General features: G+C 37.4%; 1 protein-coding gene across 3 annotated transcripts in view; it reads left to right on the forward strand.

The window, feature by feature from the left end:
* The window catches only part of PRKACB (protein kinase cAMP-activated catalytic subunit beta), a 74485-nt gene that overhangs the window by 26028 nt on the left and 29585 nt on the right, over positions 1 to 18872 (forward strand). Inside the window, exon 1 of one of the 3 annotated variants that reach the window (XM_049808831.1) lies at positions 10776 to 11049. The exons of 1 other annotated variant lie outside the window; for it this stretch is intronic. In XM_049808831.1, coding sequence (XP_049664788.1) covers positions 10863 to 11049 — 187 coding nt within the window. In that variant the 5' untranslated portion in view covers positions 10776 to 10862. Of the gene's footprint in view, positions 1 to 10775; positions 11050 to 14232; positions 14590 to 18872 lie in introns of those variants that run through there. One more of the 3 variants, XM_049808833.1, reaches the window with a different exon arrangement.

Genomic DNA, 18872 nt, shown 5'->3' on the forward strand with positions numbered 1-18872 from the left:
ACATTTGTCACAATTCTCAAATTCTGACCTGTGTAGGTTTTCTGTGTGTTGTTTGGGGTGGGCTTTCTTTGCAAGAGTCCTGCTGATTAGGACAAATCAAAAGAAATACCAGTGGCATCTCTCAAACACACACAAAACCTGTCTTTGAGCAGTTACTTGGTTTTCTTGGCTTGCTTTCATACATACAGTCATCACATAGTAAGCCTAAGCAATTTATAGTTAATCTGTGGAAGGCCAGAGCAAGACTCTCAAAGCTCTTTGGTTGGGAATTGTTAGCTCTTGGGTCTGTGACAGACATTTCTTACCGGGTAGGTCTCTTGGCTTCTGAGAGTAAGGTGAGAATGGAGTTAGAGGTGTGTAAATGTTGAGATGACTTACATTGTCGTGAACTTTTCCTTTCTGTAAATGTCAGAAGCAGAAACTAGTGGAAAGAAAATTGGAGAGTGAACTTTCATAGTTAATATTGTTCTGTATCGAATGCTTTGGACCTATGTTGCAAAAAATTTCTTTACCTATTAAAGTGCTCATTAGCTCAGTAGGCAAAGAGAAAGATAACTGCATGGTAAAATTGTGCTTGAATACGAGTTTGGATAACAGTGGTATAGAAGAGTCTTGCCGTATTCTTGTTGAGGAGAATATGGGGTTGACTGTCAGTGCTTTGAGGTGACCTACTGCAAGAAGCTGCTTTTAGTGGCATTTCACAGCATGAAATGACAGTGTTTTTCAGATGCATTTTTAATTATTGTTTGCTCCTATTTCTGTTTAAAGCAAATGAAAGATAAATACAATTACAACTAATGGATGTTCTTGTATCTAATTAAAAAAATAACTTCAAGAATATTTGTAGTTGGTTTACCTGTCAGTTAAAAGTTTGTAACATTTAAGAAAAGAAATATTTTAAAATCAATTTAAATATTGTTGAACTGTGAAAAAGTTCGTTCTTTGTGCAGTCGAATAGAGTGAGCTATAATAGAGCTAGCCAGAAAGAAAGAAAATTATTAGAAAGAAAATCTTTGATTTTTAAACAAAATGCAGAATTGCCAACCTTCTTGGAATAAAGATGTTATGTATTATCAAGTACTGATTTTGCACTAAAGCAAAATTTGTATGTTCAGCACAGCTTGTAACTTAATCCCTGTAAGCTGGTGAAGGACATCACTAGTTTCTTTTGATCTTACTAAAAAAAAATCTTTGATCATTTTGCTTTGAGAGTGAAAACGCAATTGCAAGGTTGTGGCTGCTTGAGGATACAATATTAAGGAATTGTATCTTTTCTTTGCTGTCACTCATACCGCATGCTGAGCTGACGTGCCATGTGAATTGTTTGATTTTTGTTCAGAGAATTACGAGTAATGGTATATTTTATCCGTACTTGCTTCTAAAGCTTTTCTCAGAATTCTGTGTTGTGAATAAAGACATTGATATAGCAACTTTTAGAATTTTGTTTTATGAATTCTTAATTATTATTCTTAAAATTGTCTTTACTTGCATTAATAAGTATCAAGTGAAACAGCATCTTGGCAAGTTTACATTAAGGAAAAGAAAGAAAAGAAACAGGTATGCATTTACTTGTGTAATGTTTCTATCCTGCAAAGTGCTTTCTGCTTTCCTGTGCTTTAAACAAATACTTGAATAAACTAAATATATTTGTAGTCATGTATTTCTCTCAGTCTTGGTAAGTGTAAGAGTGAAAGATAGATCTTCTGACCATTCTGCCTACTGGCAATTGCATCTGGAAATAAGAAGTTTTCTCTGTTTCAAGACAGCTGCCTGAGCTTTAGGTTTTTTTGTCCTTTATTGTAAAGTAACACTTGGGAATGCCCAAGGATACTATGGACTGGGAAGTAAAGTGCCTGTTTGCTTCCTGGTAGCTGGAAAACACATTTCCTAAGTAGCAGAAGGGGAAGGCTTCATTTTAAGTATTATTTTTTTTAACTTGTAAATTATTTCTGTTATATCCAAATGCAAATATCATTTAAGAATATATCCGGACTGCTAATAAATAAATTAACCTTGCATGAAACAAACTGGATATAAATTATAATTTATAAATTAAAACCCATCACGGATAGGGAAAAAATTAAGATCTGTGCCCTTAACTGCTACCTCGCTAAGAAAAATACCCAGTAATTAGAAAGTTGGTGTGTGAATTATTTCCCCTCTAAAAAATCTGAGATATTTAGTTGTGTTTATACAACACATTACAGATGAATGACTGAGTACTTTTAAAACTTACTGTTTGGTATTACAGTTTTCGTACCTCACACTTTGTTGGGTCTTAAGCCAGCAGATGGCATTTGTTACTCCATTTAAGTGCAGGCATAACGTAAATTCTGTACACCGATTGTAATTAGCTTCAGTATATAGAGAAATCCTGTTGTTTGAGGTATACTTCTGATACCTCTGTATTAATGCAAGTTCCTGTAACTAGGATACTGCTTACTTAGGCCAGTGTGTATTAGGAGCATTTAACAAACTTTGAAATATCCTCTTGCACATTCTGTAGCCTCTTGTCTTGGGGCCAGCAGCATCCCCTCTACTTCCCAGGGATTTATTGCCAATTTTCCACTCTAGCTGCTGTGGAGGATAGTGCAGTTCTATACTAATTCAGTCTTTCCCCTGTTTTGCAGAGTATCCGAAGCTGAGCAGGCTGGTAGGAGGGGAGGGCGCAGGACACTCCAGGGCAGTCTGTAGGCCAGCGGTAAGGCGCAGGAACACAGGGTCTCATTCTGACACAAGTAGAGGCGCGCGCATCTCCGCGTCACATGACCAAATGTTTTGTACTTTAGACCATGCTTTATGAAAGCCACTACGGTATTCTGATTTGCACTTTTCCATCCTATGAAGAAGCACTATCCCTTCTGATGAAGTAACTTTGGGTTTGCTTGCTTTCTAATTTGGATATTTTCCTAATTGAACCTAAATGTCGTATAATGGGGGAACTCCAGTTTTGGAGGAGAACAAAAGCATTAATTTAAAATATTTAGCTCCAAGTGGAGTCAGTTGTTTTGTTTTGTTTTCCTCTAGAGAAATGTGCTGGTGATTTAAAATGCAGACAGGCTTCCTGAAAGAGGTACTAAAATTATTCTAGTTACTCTAGTCTTTATCATTCTGGTCTTTTACTATACAATACACAGTCTGACAGTAGAGTGTAGCTACTCCTATAGTGAAGGATTTTTATCTACAAGACTTTAGTTTTGGTAAGCATTTTACTACTGCCCCTTCTCTCACTTCCTCCCATTATCGCATATCAAGAATTAGCTCTAAGTGTGACCCCAGATCTCTCAGGTTTAATTATCATTTGTTATGCGAGGCACTCCTGACTCAGGACACAAAATGCTTAATTTGTCCTGAGCTGTGGTTTTCAAACAAATGTGCCTCTTATCGGGCAGTTCCTTAGTATAACTAAGTGGCTAAATTGATTCTTGAAAAAGTAGAGCTCATCAGCCTGAAGCTTTCTGTCACCAAGATCACCTCCACAGCAGCTGCTTACCTGCAGAAGCCTTTACTGGTTCTGTGAGAGGGAGAGATCTTCAGTATCATTGTTCTGATGGGCCAGAATTCAAGCAGGTAGCTTCTCCTTCAACACAGTCAGATATTGAGCAAAATGTCCAAGTTCTTAGTGTGTTTCTTCTAATTCCGGAACTTCATCTTACTCATTTTGATGGAGAACCCAGTAACGCTCATTATTAATCAACAGTATATTTTGTTGTAAATGAAGTTGACCAAAACCTTTGTCTGCTGTTAGTTTTTTCAGAGAGACAGAGTTACTGAGGTCATATGCTAAATTTCTTCAAAATTGAACCTTGGATTTTAATTTAAATAAGTCCATACACTTCCCTGGTTTTTGTTGTACAAACTTTCTGATTGTATGTGAAACTATCTTAAATAGTGCTATGACGTAATTATGGAGGGTTATTTGAGTAGCTTATCATCTGGAAGGGCACAGACCAAGCAGATTTCTACAAGTACTTTCAGAAGATTTCTTGTATTTATGTGAAAGCAGGTATTTCAAAGATGGATCTTCGCTAAAGTTTATTTTATTATGAAGTTACTGTGTAATCTTCATTCACGTTCCGAAAACGTCTATCTTGCAATGTGACAGTCAGTCCAGACCGTAAGCAACCAACCATATTGAAGGAAGCTGTAAGAAAAGCAAGGAGGAAGGAGTGTGTTAGAAAGGAGAGGAATCCAGTTCTCTTTGTCGAGTTGGACAGTTTTATGGAAGATTTGGCTTGTAATGAAAGACTTCTCTGTCCCCTTCTCAACACTAGATTTGGGACTATGACTACAAGCTATTTGACTTCAAAATAACCAGGAAAGTGTTGATAGAAATGAGGAAACTTGATCTGCTGCCATGGTATGTGTACATGGAAAATCACATCGTCTTTGATGAATTTGTCGAATTTTGACAAGAAAACTGATGGGAAACATGAGAGCTTTTAGCTTGCGTATGAAAAATCAGATGCTGAATACAAGGAGGGTCTGACTTTTTTCTCTTTTTTTCTTCTCTACATTCTTAGTTATTTTTTTTTTTATTCCTTTTGTATTATCATGGATAAAAATTAAACAATGCTGTTGGACCATGTGAGCCTTAATTCATGCTTCCTGATGACAGATGAAGGTATTAGATGTCTGCTGCAATTAAGTTTGTGTACAGTAGATGCCAGTAGAGGTCTACTGAGTCAAAATAGAAATATGACCAGCATTTCCATAGCAACAACTTCCTCTTGGCAGTCCTATTTATAGAAGTGCTGCAGTCCCAGCCTTAATACTGCTCTCAGAAGGGCTCAGTAGTAAGGGTTAACCTTTTTAGAAAAAATGTACACATAAAGGTACACTAAGACTGCATGGTGGGTTTACTTTCTTGTGTTTTATAAAACAGTGAAGTTATTGGTTGTGTTTATTTTGTTTATAACATTTTGAAAAATCTTTGTTTCAAAATGGAAAGCCATTAAATCTGTAAGATAGGAGCAAATACTGCTTTTCCTTCTGTGTGTTTAAAAAGAAACGCAAGCTAGTGGCATAGTGCTGGACATATAGTGAAAATGAAAATATATCTGCTTTTTCAAGAAGCCTTTTTCTGCCTCTATTTCTACCCATAATTCTTTGAAATATGCATGCCTGCAAGACTCAAAATGGATTGTGTTTAATTACGTAATTTCTGATGAAAACGTTCTTTTTTTTTTTTTAAGTTGTGAAATCGCTATCTCTATAATTTGTTTTATGTCCTTTTCTCTCAAGTTTTATAAAACAACTAGAAAAAGACCATACATATTTCCTTAGGCTTATAGCACAGAACACTTTAGATTCTTTAGCATATAAATGCTTATAAACTTTTATATTTTCTAATTCACAATTAGACAAATTATTTTATTTTTCTTAAATGTGTTGGCTGCATCTTTCAACTTATAAATATTTTATTGGTCAATATGAGACCTAAATTCAGCAAGATCCTTAGGCTTTTAAAAGTGGATGAACCCTCACTAACACTTTGTATCAAATGATTGCTCACTCCTTTCGTAATAAATAATAAATACTAAAGTTGGACTTTCATTGTTGAAATAACTGATGCATAAAGGAAAAGATGTGCTTTATCAAGCCATCAATTTTTAAAGCAAATAAATAAACTGTCTTTAACCTCCAGAAAAAAAGTTCTTTATTATTCATTTATAAGGCTTCTTTCAGTTATTTTTCCATCGATTACAAACAAAATAAATATGGAGAAAATGTTGCAGTATGTCTTTTTTACTTGCGAATGAAGGCCAGTGCTGCAAAGGAGAAATACTAATTTTAAATATTTAAATAAGAAGATAGAAAAGAATATTTTTATTTAGCCCTTGAAGAGAGGTAGAAAATGTGTAAACGGTTAGATTAAGACTCAGCTTTGTAGCTAACCAGGAAAATAGTATGTTTCAAGATTTGGAATTAGGACCTAAATTTTAGTCACATGGAGGTGATCTGAAATTTATTTTGCATCATGGATCCTTTTTTTCAAGGTCCTGTCAAGGAATACAGTTAATTGTCTTAAAAACTCCTGTATGGTTTTGATTGCAAGATATTCATGGTTGACCTTCATTAAACACTAGAGAAGACACTCCCAGTTTTGACAGTATGAGGGAATTTCAGTTCTGTATATGAAACTAAGAAGTATGGCATTAGATCCTAGAAGTAAGTAAAAAAAAAAAAAAAATGGTTCAAAGATACATAGGTGTGATGTAGTTCTTAATGTTTTTCTGTTTTGTACTTCTTTAAAATTCAGGAATTTCATGGTAACTTTACTCGGGGAACATTTTAAATATTTTACAGTTATAATGTGTGCGTTTTTCTGTATTCAATTAAAGAAGGGCTGTACAAATCGTGCCGTTACTCAGCCATCTACGCCCTTCAAGGAAAGGAGGGTGCTGTCTTTCTTAATCCTTAATTTTTAAGGCTTGACTGGTAGGGTAGAATTGTGTCTTAGAAATTGAGATATGATATTTTAGCAGAGATTATTAAAAAGAAATTGTCCATGTAGCTACCTTATTCCTGATTCTTTTTCAGCAAGCTGAAAGAGTCTGCAACTAGGTTATAGTGCTGTGTGTTGTTACCTATGGTTGAGAGAGATACACTGGGCGTCAGCCACTGGGAAATGCACACAAGGTTATTGGTTGGCCATAAGGAAAAGGGTTTTGTTGCCTTTATTAAATTAGAGAACCACAATATTGGCCTTTTTCTATGGCTATCATCATTATGTTGTTTTTTATAAATTTGTGGGAGAGTACCTTAAAAATTTTTACTGAAATATTATTTATCAAAATACTGTAACTTACACATCATGTTCACATTCATAGCTGAATCTCTTACCCACCTCTCTGGGTTTTTTAATCTGTTTTAAAATATTGCCAAGATTTAGTGGCTAGAATTTAGTGAAAATAAAATTTCTGCCTAAAGGAAATTCTTAACATTTCAGTGTTGACTTTGGCTGCAAGGAGCAGTTGGAGCTTTGTTATCTCTTGTAGAACAGAAATTTTAGAAACCAGTTAGAAACACTGAAGTAACGCTCTTACAATTTTCTGTGTTACTAACACTTTCCTTAAATTGTATGCCTGGCTGGTTTGAACTGAGTTTGTCTGGGAGTGCTTTGGAAGAGATGGAGCTCTGCAGGCAAATGGAACCACCGCGCTGACACTGGGCCCCTGCCGCGATGTTGCTCAGTCAGGCACCGGGGTTGTCAGCTCCCTGGCATACACCAGGTAGCACACACAATGTGTAGCCTGGGCAGCTGGGGTTTATTTTGCAATAAATATGAACAAAGAGGGGATTTTCAACCCTGCCCGGCCGGAGAAACGAATAGGAGACCTGGATGGCAACTGCCTAGTCTCAGTGTCTTCAAACATTGTTTTTTAAATAACTGACCTGAAGTAGGCTGGTTTTTTGTAACAGAAAGGTCTCCTAGGCCACAGAGACTGTCTGTAGAGTAAAAGTTATTCAAAGTTAAATGCATCCTAATCAGGCCTGATATTGTATGGGTCATACCTGTGCACAGAGGTTGACACACACCTGATCTGACTTTTGTAGCACTGAGTGGGTAGAACATCTGGATGTTCGTGGTCTGGCTGGAGCACAGCCAGCTATTGCTCTTTTGGGAGGGCATACGAGCTTAACCACAAGCACTGCACAGCTCTAGATCAAAGCTGGCTCAGGTTCTTCTTCCAGCTCGGAGCATGAGTAAGATGACCTCAAATCTGTTTGCACATGTCTGTATAAGCATTTAATTGTATTTAAAGATTTACAAACTGTTCTAAGGAAAAACAGTACTGGCAAGCAAGTGGAAATCCTACAAGAAGCAGAGCCACAGAATTTTGCCTTTGATAAAGTACCATCCGTTGCTGATTAATGAGCTTTTGGGCAGTAAAATACTATGTTGGAGCGTGTGGATTCTGTGCTTCATATATAACATACAAAATACTTGATGTGGATAAATTAATGTTGCATAGATTTGGAAGATTAGTATGTCAGTAAGATGAGAGATTAAATAAAAGCAAATAGGAGGTTTCACCTTTACAAATTGTGGACTTCATTTGAAGAAATTGACGTCCACGTGGGATGTGGACTTCACAGAAAGTCAGTGTGGTAGTATTTTGTGTTATCATTAGGCAACAACAATCAATGCCAAAAATTTCCTGGAATAGGAAAGCGTATTACTATCTGTGTAAAAATACGACCACTACTTTCTTTTCATCTTCTGCATGTGGAGAAGAACTTCCGTAACAGTGTTCGCTGGCAGTAGTTTGTAAAATTCTGGCAAATCCAGGTTTTCTCTTAGGATATCTTCTAACAATCCCTTTTTGAGAACCTGTTTTCACTTAAACCAGTTCACTTCAGTGATCTCAGAGGCTGGATGTTTCTGCTTCCTATTTCTGGCACCTAATTCAAGCGTCCAGGTTAGTCACTTGCGTGCATTCAGAGCTCTGAATTTTGGTGGGCAGAGTTGCTCTCTGACAGTTCCCACGTCTCTCCATTGACTCTGGCAGATTGGCAGACTCTAACTTATGTAATGTGAAGTGATGTGATGTGTATTTCGTAAATTACCCTCTTTCAGATCAGGGAAATGAAGTGGTTTAGTTGAAGACTTGTGTGAAAGATAAGACAACAGTAGTGTAAAGGCTCAGAACCATGGTAGAGGAGAGAGACAAGACAAGCACACCATCATACCAGGTGGCTTTGTTTACTGGAGAAAACAGTCAAGGTCAGAGAAAATAATAGTCTCTTGGAAGGATTCCCTGGATGCCCAGACACTTGCGGTGAGCTACAGGGGAGCATGGTTGTTCAATTCCAGAGGGGTCTTCCAGCCCTGGAAAGATCACCAGGCAGGGAAATAAGCATGTTGTTCTTGTCTAAGTATTTCTTATACTGCTGTATGGAAGGTGGCATAGTATTACTCTGTCATGAAGTGTTTGGTTATATATGGCACGTATTATATCCCCTGTGCCTATTTGTGACCCCTGATAAGGCAAACGGATCCCCATGGTCTTCACTAGCTCTTGTTTCTGGTAGCAGAGCCTTGAACCGATGGGATGTCATGGAAGTTAGCACTGGTCTTGCAGCAAAGCAGGTGAAAGGCTGGAAGGTGTAAGGTGGAAAAGGACCTGTAATGGGCTGGCATGGGGGGAAGGTTGCAGAACCTGACCCTGAATGGGGAGAGCAGCCTGGTCACCAACAAGACAGCAGGTGCTCATCTAGCTTTGCAAACTGGTGTGTAAAATGTAAGCGTTTAGTCAGTTGGTTCCAAATTTCGAACAGGTGCTGGAGAAAGAAATTACGTTTCCAGAGTATATCTGGAGGCTGAAAGCAAAGGGCGTTTCTGTGCTTTGCATTGAGTCTAGAAATTTAAACCATTGTGTTGACTGAGGCCAATTACACTAAGTCTAGAAGTGCCTGTTAGGAGCAATGTAGCCAAATCTGTAAAGTCTGTCCCTCGGCACTTTTATTGTTTTATCGTTATCACAGGCGGTTTGTCATCACGCAGTTTTTTTCTGAAGCAGTTATGAAGAGTAAGAGCTGTTATGAAATAGTTATGTAATGTCCAAGGATGGATATCGGCTGACATTTGAAAACTATTCAGTGAGAAGTATGGTGGTGAAAAATGAGAGGTGTGTCTTTAACACCTGTTGACTGCAAGACAGGAGACAGATTGTGGAAAAGTTATTTCAATCTTTCTTAAGAATAGCCTCAATTTTTAAGCTGCCGCATCTTCTATGTGCAGATGATATACTGGGAAACCTGCCTAATGTATGTGTTTCCATTTTCACAAAATGAATATTTAGTATTACCCATTGTAAGCATGCAAAATTACATAATTTGGAAATTAATATAATTTAATGTTAAATACAGCTTTTAATTTATTTTCCTTATGTTTTGCACCATTAAAAATTATGCTTTCTAGACTTACTCTACAGTTGAAAATACCCTAATTTCTTGTGGGTGAAAAAACTTCTTACGCAATTCCAGGAGACTAGCATGCAAAGCTTTTACATAAGCAAAGTTGAGAGCTGGTGACCGTGACTTTGTGACTCTCCTTCCAGCTGCCTTTGGGGCTGGGAGAGTGAGCATGCTGCTAGATAAGGGATCTGCCAGCGCTGGTTGTTCTGGGACTTTATTCCTGAAAAAATTAAATGCATTTGGTTCATTCTTGGATTAAGTAGAACCCAGTTTGGATAAGTATAATGCAGTTGTGTTTGAGTGTATGTTAGAATTCAACTTTTTCAATCTGATTTTTCTCAAAGGAGGAAAAGAATACTTTTTTTTCCTCCCCACCTGATAATAAAAGAATAGTTTATTCAGTAGTTTCTGCAAGTAACCTCCTTGCTTAGAAAGTTGTTCAATTGAAAACATGAGATTACTAATGATTAGATTACAGCTGGTTATGTTTGCTATGATGATGGTAGTACTCCATCTTAGTAACAGGGGAGGAACTGCAGAATAGTCACTTTTCTTTTTTCACACATGGTTGTGGTAAATTAAAAAAAAAAAATCTGCCTTCTGATCTGTACTTCTGAACAAGTTGTTTATAGTATTTTAACATAAAATTTATATTTAAGTATAAAATGTGATGCATTAAAAAGCTGTGAAAACACATGCTAGAGCAATAATTGCATATTTTTTTAAAAAAACCATTTTTCAATTGACATGAAGAGACTTTTAGCAGTATAAACCAGTACATTATAGAGCTTTTCTTAACAGGAAGTAGAAGAGAGTAGTGGTTAGAAAACACTGCATGCAGGAAGCTTGACACATGCATAGCTTTTAGTGGCTCTGGGTTGTCCAGCTCCCTTTAGATATTTTCTCTTTTGCTTTTGTAAAGTCTCCAGTGTGCATAGATGGCAGCTCAGAAGGAGGTACCTTGTAACCAGTGCACAGGGACAGCCACAGCACTGCAGAGACTGGAAGGTTTTGCTAATCGCCTTTTCCATAGACATTCAAAGAGTGGCGCGCATGAACAGAGAGCGGCTCTGGAAAATGAGAGCCAACATTGCTCTGAACTTGCTGTCCTATGGGACAAATCAAGTAAGTAGGGGTTTTTCTTTGTTTTATAGATATTCGCTCTTTAGTTTGCCTAGTAAGTGAAGAACTTGCATGTTTGTAATCAATATGAACACTGATCTGTGATACACTCCTGGGGCAGTTTTACAATTCCTTACCTAAAGGTATTAATTTGAAGAATAGCATATTGCACCATGCAGGGGGAGATGGGGGGCTGGTTCATGGACTGGTGGCTGGCAGGAGAATTTATCCCACATCCCTTCTTTTCTCTTAAAGCACAGTTGACCCCAATTTTTTCTTCTAAATTACTTCCTTTATTTTCAGATTAAATGAACTAGTTCAGCAAAAATAGAAAACTCAATAAAGATTGTAATGTTTAAACTTTGGAATAGGCAAACATTGCTGCAGAGATTAAACTTCTAATTACAGGGCTTTTTATCATTCATCGTTTTATTTTAGGGATATATACATCAGAACGCTCTATACAGTGGTAAACAATATAAAATTGTGTTTGGTTTTAACTGTTACGTATTAATTTAGTGTGCAATGCTGACTATCATTAGCTTTAATTTCTTAATTAGTGAACAGCTTAAGGTATTTGTATGGATTAAAACTTTTCATGATTGCATTTTGGTTAGTAATAGTGAGAGATTTAAAAAAATATCACTATCTAAAAAAGCCATGCATCATTTTGCAAAGCAGTTATTGTCTCTGTTGTTAAATACTCGTTTTAAAATGTTACAATATGGTAATTGATGATAATTTTGTTCCATGTTTCAGACTCATTGATAGATTTGAGATAGCATGATTTTTTCAGTTGAAAATAGGCCTTATTGGAAATGCTCAGCATCACAGTGTTACCATGAAGAAAATCAGTGTTTATACATCTCCCTGCTTGCAATTTAAAATATTATATGAGTAGGGGGTGAATCTGCTCTCGGAAGATAAGCAGTAAACATGGAAACAAAAAGGTGTTAATGCATTGACCTAAAATAGATCAAATCTAGGTCTCTCAAATGAGATGAGAAAGGATTGACTAGTTTTGTTGGGAAGATAAATGATGAAAGCGCATAAATTCTGATCTTCCACTTCTCCAAAATATTTTCAGCTCGGTAAAAATAGATGCATACTCGTGTTTATATAGAAGCTTTTTTATGTAAATAGCTATTTGAAAAAATAACACTGAAGCTTTTTTGTTTATATAACATGAAGAAAAAAATGGTATTGACCTACTGACTCTTAGAAATTGTGACCTGTTTGTGTACAAGTTTCTACTATTTTTTTTCCCCTCTATTTAAGGCAGGCTTCCTCGTATGACATGCTTGATGAGGAAATGGACTGTCGTGTCTCTTGATGATAAACATGGTGAAAATGGCTGTTCCGCGAATGCTATTTTAAGGCATAATTAAGCACAGTGGTTGCATGCAGTTTTTCTGAGCCAGAGTTACTGAGCTGGTAGCTGAATGGTGGTTGATTGTGTAGCTTTGGTTTTGGGGTGAAATTCTGAATCTTTATCCTAAACCTCTACTCTCAATTTGTAGATTGTTTTTTAAAAATAATAAAAATACGGTAGGTATACATGGACTAAGTCTACATTTCAGTATTCTCATTTCACTACCGATGTAGCCAAAGGAGTGACAGAGAAGATAAGGAATACAGTGGAGGGAGTATTTCTGTCTACTACTGACTCCTAATTATATCTTCAGAAAAATAACATCATCTGTGAAAATTCTTTGTGAAAAATGAAAGAGAAACAGGTTTGGTTTGGTTTGGTTTTACCTGAGAGTTCAATGTCATAGAATTGCATAGGGTCACTGAATTCAGGTTGTAGATTAATTTCACAGGAAATTTAATGAATAAGCAGTGTTTTAGAACCATACTGGTGTTTGTCTTGTTAAGGCTAGTTGAATATTCTCAACTGTTCTGCTCATATCACTGCAGCTTAGAAATGTTGGTGTAAGGTTTTAGGTGAAGCTAAATAGCATGAATTACTCTTGAAGTTTGAGGCAAAAGCACTGTTTTTCATTCCTGAAAAAAGTTTGGAAAGTGACTTCTCAGAATTTTTGTTGGTTTAGATTTGAGGTAGAATCCATTCAAAAAGGAAGTTAATATATTTATACCTTCTGCTGTAATGAAATACCATAACAGGTCTGTTTCTATGGATGTTCTTTTACAAGGAGTTACTGCTGAAGCTATGGGTTTGCTGAAGGGGAAGGAGCTGTTGCTTGTCAGGTGGAATTTGTGTTGTCAGTCGTCTAGTGTTGTAGGTTTGAGTAATTTGCCATGTGGTCACTGGCCTTAGGGGTTTTTCAGTGGTTGATTTTGAAATTTAACATCTTTGCGTCATTATTTTGATATGTAAAACATACAGGTTTTTCCAATGTGCCTTGGATTCTTGGCTGATGCATGAAACAAATGCATCTGTTTTGTAAAATCCTCAGAATTCAGTAGGACAGAGGTGGCTCAGGGCACCATGGGACTTGGAATCTGTTTTAAAAAGCTGACTGAGCGCACATGTGATTGTACAGCCTGAACTGGTAACCAGGTCGGTTGTGCTGCACAGCCAAAGGATGAAAGGGATGTGATGGTAGTCATCAGAATGATTGATGTATTTCATTCTTAGTTTAGATATCTTGACTGTGACCGCTTGCAACTATATGGAACCTATGTTTTGATTTTTGTTTTGTTTTCTTAGTTGCTTGTTGCTCTTTTGAAAGATTGAAATGGGAAAGGAGAATGAGGCTGCTGGTTTTGAGTGTCGACACAGTAAGATCAGTGTGAATCTTTTATTCTTGAACTGATACAAATATTTTCCAAATCTGTGCATAACGAGAGAACGCATTAACAACTTGAATAACTGAAATGGTCAGGAGAGTCATCACTAGTGCATCTTTCTGTCATCTTCATAGTCTATAAATTGCAAGTGGATGGGTGATGAATAGTTGAATATTATTTGGTCTCTTGATTCAAAATAATATCAGTATACTTTCAAATACCGTGGAATGACTTACAGAGATTTAGCTGAATAATTACTATATATGTGTGTGTGTAGAGAAAAATACATGTGAAATATGAAATAATGCACAGAGTACATTGTGTGAATTGATTAAAGCTTTAGAATAACTACTAGTTGGGTACAAGTCAACAGATAATTCTGGTCTACGGTTGCCATGGAAACAACCAGTGCTTGATATAATTGAGAACATCTTAAAACCTCCTGGTGTTTGCATGCTTTTTTCCCCCTGCCATTTTGAGTTGCTTTAGACATGAATAGGTAGCATTGGTTAGAACAGTAGTAGTTAATGAGCAAAACCAAATACCCGTGTCCTGAATATTGATTTTTGGTTTACTACTGGTATCTTGTGCTTCATAGTTTTTGCATCACGAGGAGCTCATAAGGAAGAGCAGCTTGCTGGATTCTGTGTGCTCTCTCTTTCCAGTTAGTGTGTAAGTGTGTTTAAGAGATTGAAGCACTGATTTGTTAGAGATTTAACATACTTCATCAACTGTTGGATTAATATTAGGAGCAATATGTTTCTGAAAACTAGCTTTTCAGCATGAATGGTAAGTCTTTTCTATTACCTTTGACACTATTTTTTTGTTCCATCTTCACAATCAGGAAAAATCTACCAGGTTTCCCTTTCTTGTCTGCATAGCTGCATTGACTACTGATCTCTTTGTTTTTGTAATCGACTCACTGTGGGTGTCTATTAAAAATTACTAGTCTTAATGATTTGCAGGTTTCGTTAAACATTTTGCTTTGCATAACTGGCATTTAGTATTTGAAATTTTATTTTAAAGCTTTCTTTTAGAAATAACTGTTATAAATCATTAAGGCACAGAATCTGATTTGGAAAATTTTATAATTGAATGATATACATGTCGGTTCACTTAATTTTCTGTGCCACTCATAATAAATTCTTTTATGTGAATTGATACAAATCAGAAAGGCCTTCTGAAATGATTGTAATTGTCACTTAAAAATTCTAAACTGGCTTTTGTTGTTTTTCATCTGAACGAGCTTATTCTTCTATGTTTTTTATTCTTTCTAAATGATGGGGTAGCAGAACAGTTGAGGTCATTCATGGAAGTAGGGGAGGGGAGTCTCATTTGAACTGAGATACTGTAATAGGTCTAGTAAACTTGTCAGGCAGGTATTTGCTTTCCAAAACCACTGTGACTACTTATTATAAGGTACTTTGAATTTAATGGAATTATGAAGTACTATATTCTTACTCGGAATGTTATTGAAAGTTGTACCTGAATCTATAAACTCTGTACATTTATTTCCATAGAAACAGATATCCTTTGAAAATTGTTTGCAAAAAACCCAAATATGTTAGTTTCTGAAATGATGCCTTTTTGTTTCAAGCAGATAGTCTGGAGCTTTGGAAAATGACTTGAGATGGTTAGAGATTGCGTGAAAAGAAAGAACAGTTAATCACGTATGTGGGGTTTGTGTGCATCTCTGTGTGGTTTTGCTTTGTCCTACAAATTTAAAGGACCATTTTTACGAAGGTTTCACTTTTGTACACGGCATGAGATAAAGAGTGGGAGGAGTCATCGCACTGCCTTATCTAATATCAGCTTATGTATACTGAACTCACACAAATGCATCGAGGTCGTCTTCCCCGGAATGAAAAGCGTGGCTGTCGTTTCCTTGGTGTACAAAGTACAATATACAAATGTCGAAACTGGTACAGTTATAACGAGACAAGGTTTCCGAACTTTGTACGTGCATTATGGAGATTTTACGTTACAGCGTTGTGGCCGTTGAAGGCGGGCTGTCCCTGAAGGAGGTGGCCCAGCCTCCCCGGTGGGCCCCAGCCCCGCGGGGACGCCGGCGGGGGGAGCCCGGCAGGGAGCTGGTGTGGGCCCGCAGGCCCATGGCCGGCCCGCGCTCGCGCCCCGGGGAAGCGAGGGCAGCCTGACCGCCTCCGTCGGGCCCGCCGACGCCGAACCCCCGCTCGGCCTCTCTGGGAGGCGAGGGTGGAAGTTACGGCCTCCCTGCGCTTCCTCGACCTCACGCCACCGGCCGCCTTCGCCTACGGGTGGAGAGGGCTCTCCTTGGGTCAGAAGGTCTCTGCTTTTTGCCGGTTGCCAGGCTGGGTTTTCCATCACCGCCTTCTCTGTTTCTCTTCCAGTTAGGTTGTGCTTACCACAGGACTTAGGGATTGTGGAAATCAGCTCTATGAATTTTGAATTTTGCTGCTTGGGTGGTTTACTGGGGGGGGTGGATTCTGTTACGGTCGAGTCATTTTAAGGGAATGGATTTCTTACAAACTAGGTGACAAAGAGGTTACGGGTGTTCTGTTTTGTTGGTTGTTTCGGGGTTTTGGTGGGGGAGTGGTGGTGGTGGTTTTTTTCTTTTTCTTTTTCTTTTTCTTTTTCTTTTCCCTGGGGCTATATTCTGCAATTTGCATCTCTGGATTTCATTCATCTTGACATCCAGGCTCCCGATTCCATTAAAAATAGAAGTAAATAGCTGCAACTTTTACCAAGTGTCCGTTCCCAGTCAAAAAGATCTATAAATGGGATGTCTAATTTTGACAAGTTAAAGGTGACTATCTCCTGCTCCATCAAGTGAGGATTGGATTAAGTCGTCACTGTAAACATTTCTCCATTTAAACCACTTCTGCTTTTCGGTGCACCTTGCTGGCTGTCTTCACTGCAACAGCGTTACGTTATGCCCTGTCAGTGGATAAAATCAGATGCTCTCCTTGTGAAAGATTGCCAAGATGCAAGTGAAACCTCAATGAAAAAGTGATACATTTTCTTCAGCCGCAAATACAATTGGCGCTTTTTTTTTTCCTTTTTTTTCCAGGAGACCTTCATTTATATGTTTTTTTGGTTTTGTTGTTTGTTTGGTTTTTTTTTCTGGAAAGACTTGAAAGAAGGAAAACCGGTTTTCTACTTCTTTGGTTTAGGGTTTTTGTTTTGAAACATTGGAACATTCTTGAACAGATAAAACTGGAAGGCCAAGTAACTTTAATAGCCCTAGCTCCCAGTTCTGAAAGGTGCTACTCTGCTAGATCTTCTCTTTCACTAGGAATAGGCTTAATACTGCCAAGTATCACCCAAGTACTTGATTCGGCTAGTACTTTCAAATACTGCAAATAGAGGTAATTGCTGATACAGACATGTACACTCGTAAGATAGTAATTACCAAATGGGTGTGGAGACAAATGGAGCAGTATGAGGAAAGAGTGTGAGCAATGCTGATAGACTCTGCTGAATTATTGTCCAGCTTTGTGTACATGAGATAATAGGAATGTTTCAGGAGTGAGGTTGAAGGGAGGTAGTGCAAATACCTTAGTTATGTGCATCGGGAAGATCTTTTAAGAGCAAGGGACAGCAAGTATTAATTAATTACTCCCACTGCTGAAAAGACTATAGAAAATAGAAGGATGCCATGGAATTTCCAGGTGCCAGAACTATATATCTTCCTATATGCATCTCATGAGACTAATGGTTTCTTGCTTTCAAAAATTCCCCAATGTTATCTGTTAGCCTCTGACAGTGGACAAGGATCATTTCTTAGGTGTTGACCTGGGTTCATGTCTTGTTCTGATTCTTGTACGAAATACTTTAAAAAAGGCAACACAAGAGCTGCTGCATTGACATAGTTCTTAAAATGCAGTGTTCCATACAGTGAACAGTCCCTCAGCGTGCTTGGAGTCTAAGCAAAAAATGAGTTTAATAAAATTGAGGTTTCTTCCAAAGGAAAGGGTATTTGGCATGTTGTAATCTTGTATCTCTTCAACTGTGACTTACTCTAGTCCCTGTTACATTTCTTGTGTATACTTTGTTACAAAAAAAAAGATTTTCTTCTTTCCTTGGTTTTTACTTTACATCTCAAATTGTTTACATAATTATTTGTTGCTGGTTCCTCTAAGAGTTGCTGCTGGTACTGCTGTTGCAAGCCAAAGATCGCAACAGGAGTTTCCCAGCTTTAATTATTGAGGTTCTTACAAGCAGTTTTGTAACTTGAATAATGTTTTGGTGTTTTCCTTTATTGATTCTAGTTGCTGACAGACACCAGCCCATTAAGAATTCATGTGGTTTAATTTCTTTCGTTTATATTTTTTACAGGTTTTGCAACTCAATTCTGTGCACGTTTTATGCCTGCCTTTTACTGAAATAAGCACTGACTTTAACCAGTTTCTCTTTAAAGTCCCATTCTTTATCAGAATGGATAGTAAACACTCTTACCTACTTTTTGCCTCCCCTAATCCTGAGGCAAACAAAAACTTGTTGTTCACTGGATGCGTTGAATTGTGAAATGTGTTTATTTACATAAGACTTCCTTATTCAGGAAGTCAGTCTCTCTGCTATTTAAGGTTATAAATGAACTTCTCCTGCTTGGCTAGTTACTGCAGGCAACCCTTTCCTGTAAATATTGAAAGTGTGTTCTGTGGGAGATATGTCAGTAAGCAATGTGTGAGAAGCTCAAATCTTGCAAAGAGATGAAGAGCTATCTTGCTGATTTACCCTGACAGCTGTGAAGATGTGTCTTACTGATCCCAGCACATGTATATGAGAATTCGTGTAGTTCTGTTAATGCAAGGACTGGGACAAAGTAGCTTTGTGGGAAGTGGACTTAGACATGAGTGCAGTTAAACTAAGATTGGCATATCTACTATTATTTTGATGCCTTGTATGAAATAGTTGAAAATGAAAAAGCAACACAAGAGTTGCTCTTTTCAAGTAACTTGTAAAATGCATCTATACACTGAACAACCCCTGCATTTGTTTCATTTGGAGTATAAGGAAGAAATTAGTTTTGTAAAATGGGTTACTTCTAAAGAAAAGGGTATTTGTGCATGAGTGTATCTAGTATTATGAGA

This window comes from Accipiter gentilis, chromosome 8, assembly GCF_929443795.1.
Source record: "Accipiter gentilis chromosome 8, bAccGen1.1, whole genome shotgun sequence".
Classification (NCBI taxonomy): domain Eukaryota; kingdom Metazoa; phylum Chordata; class Aves; order Accipitriformes; family Accipitridae; genus Astur; species Astur gentilis.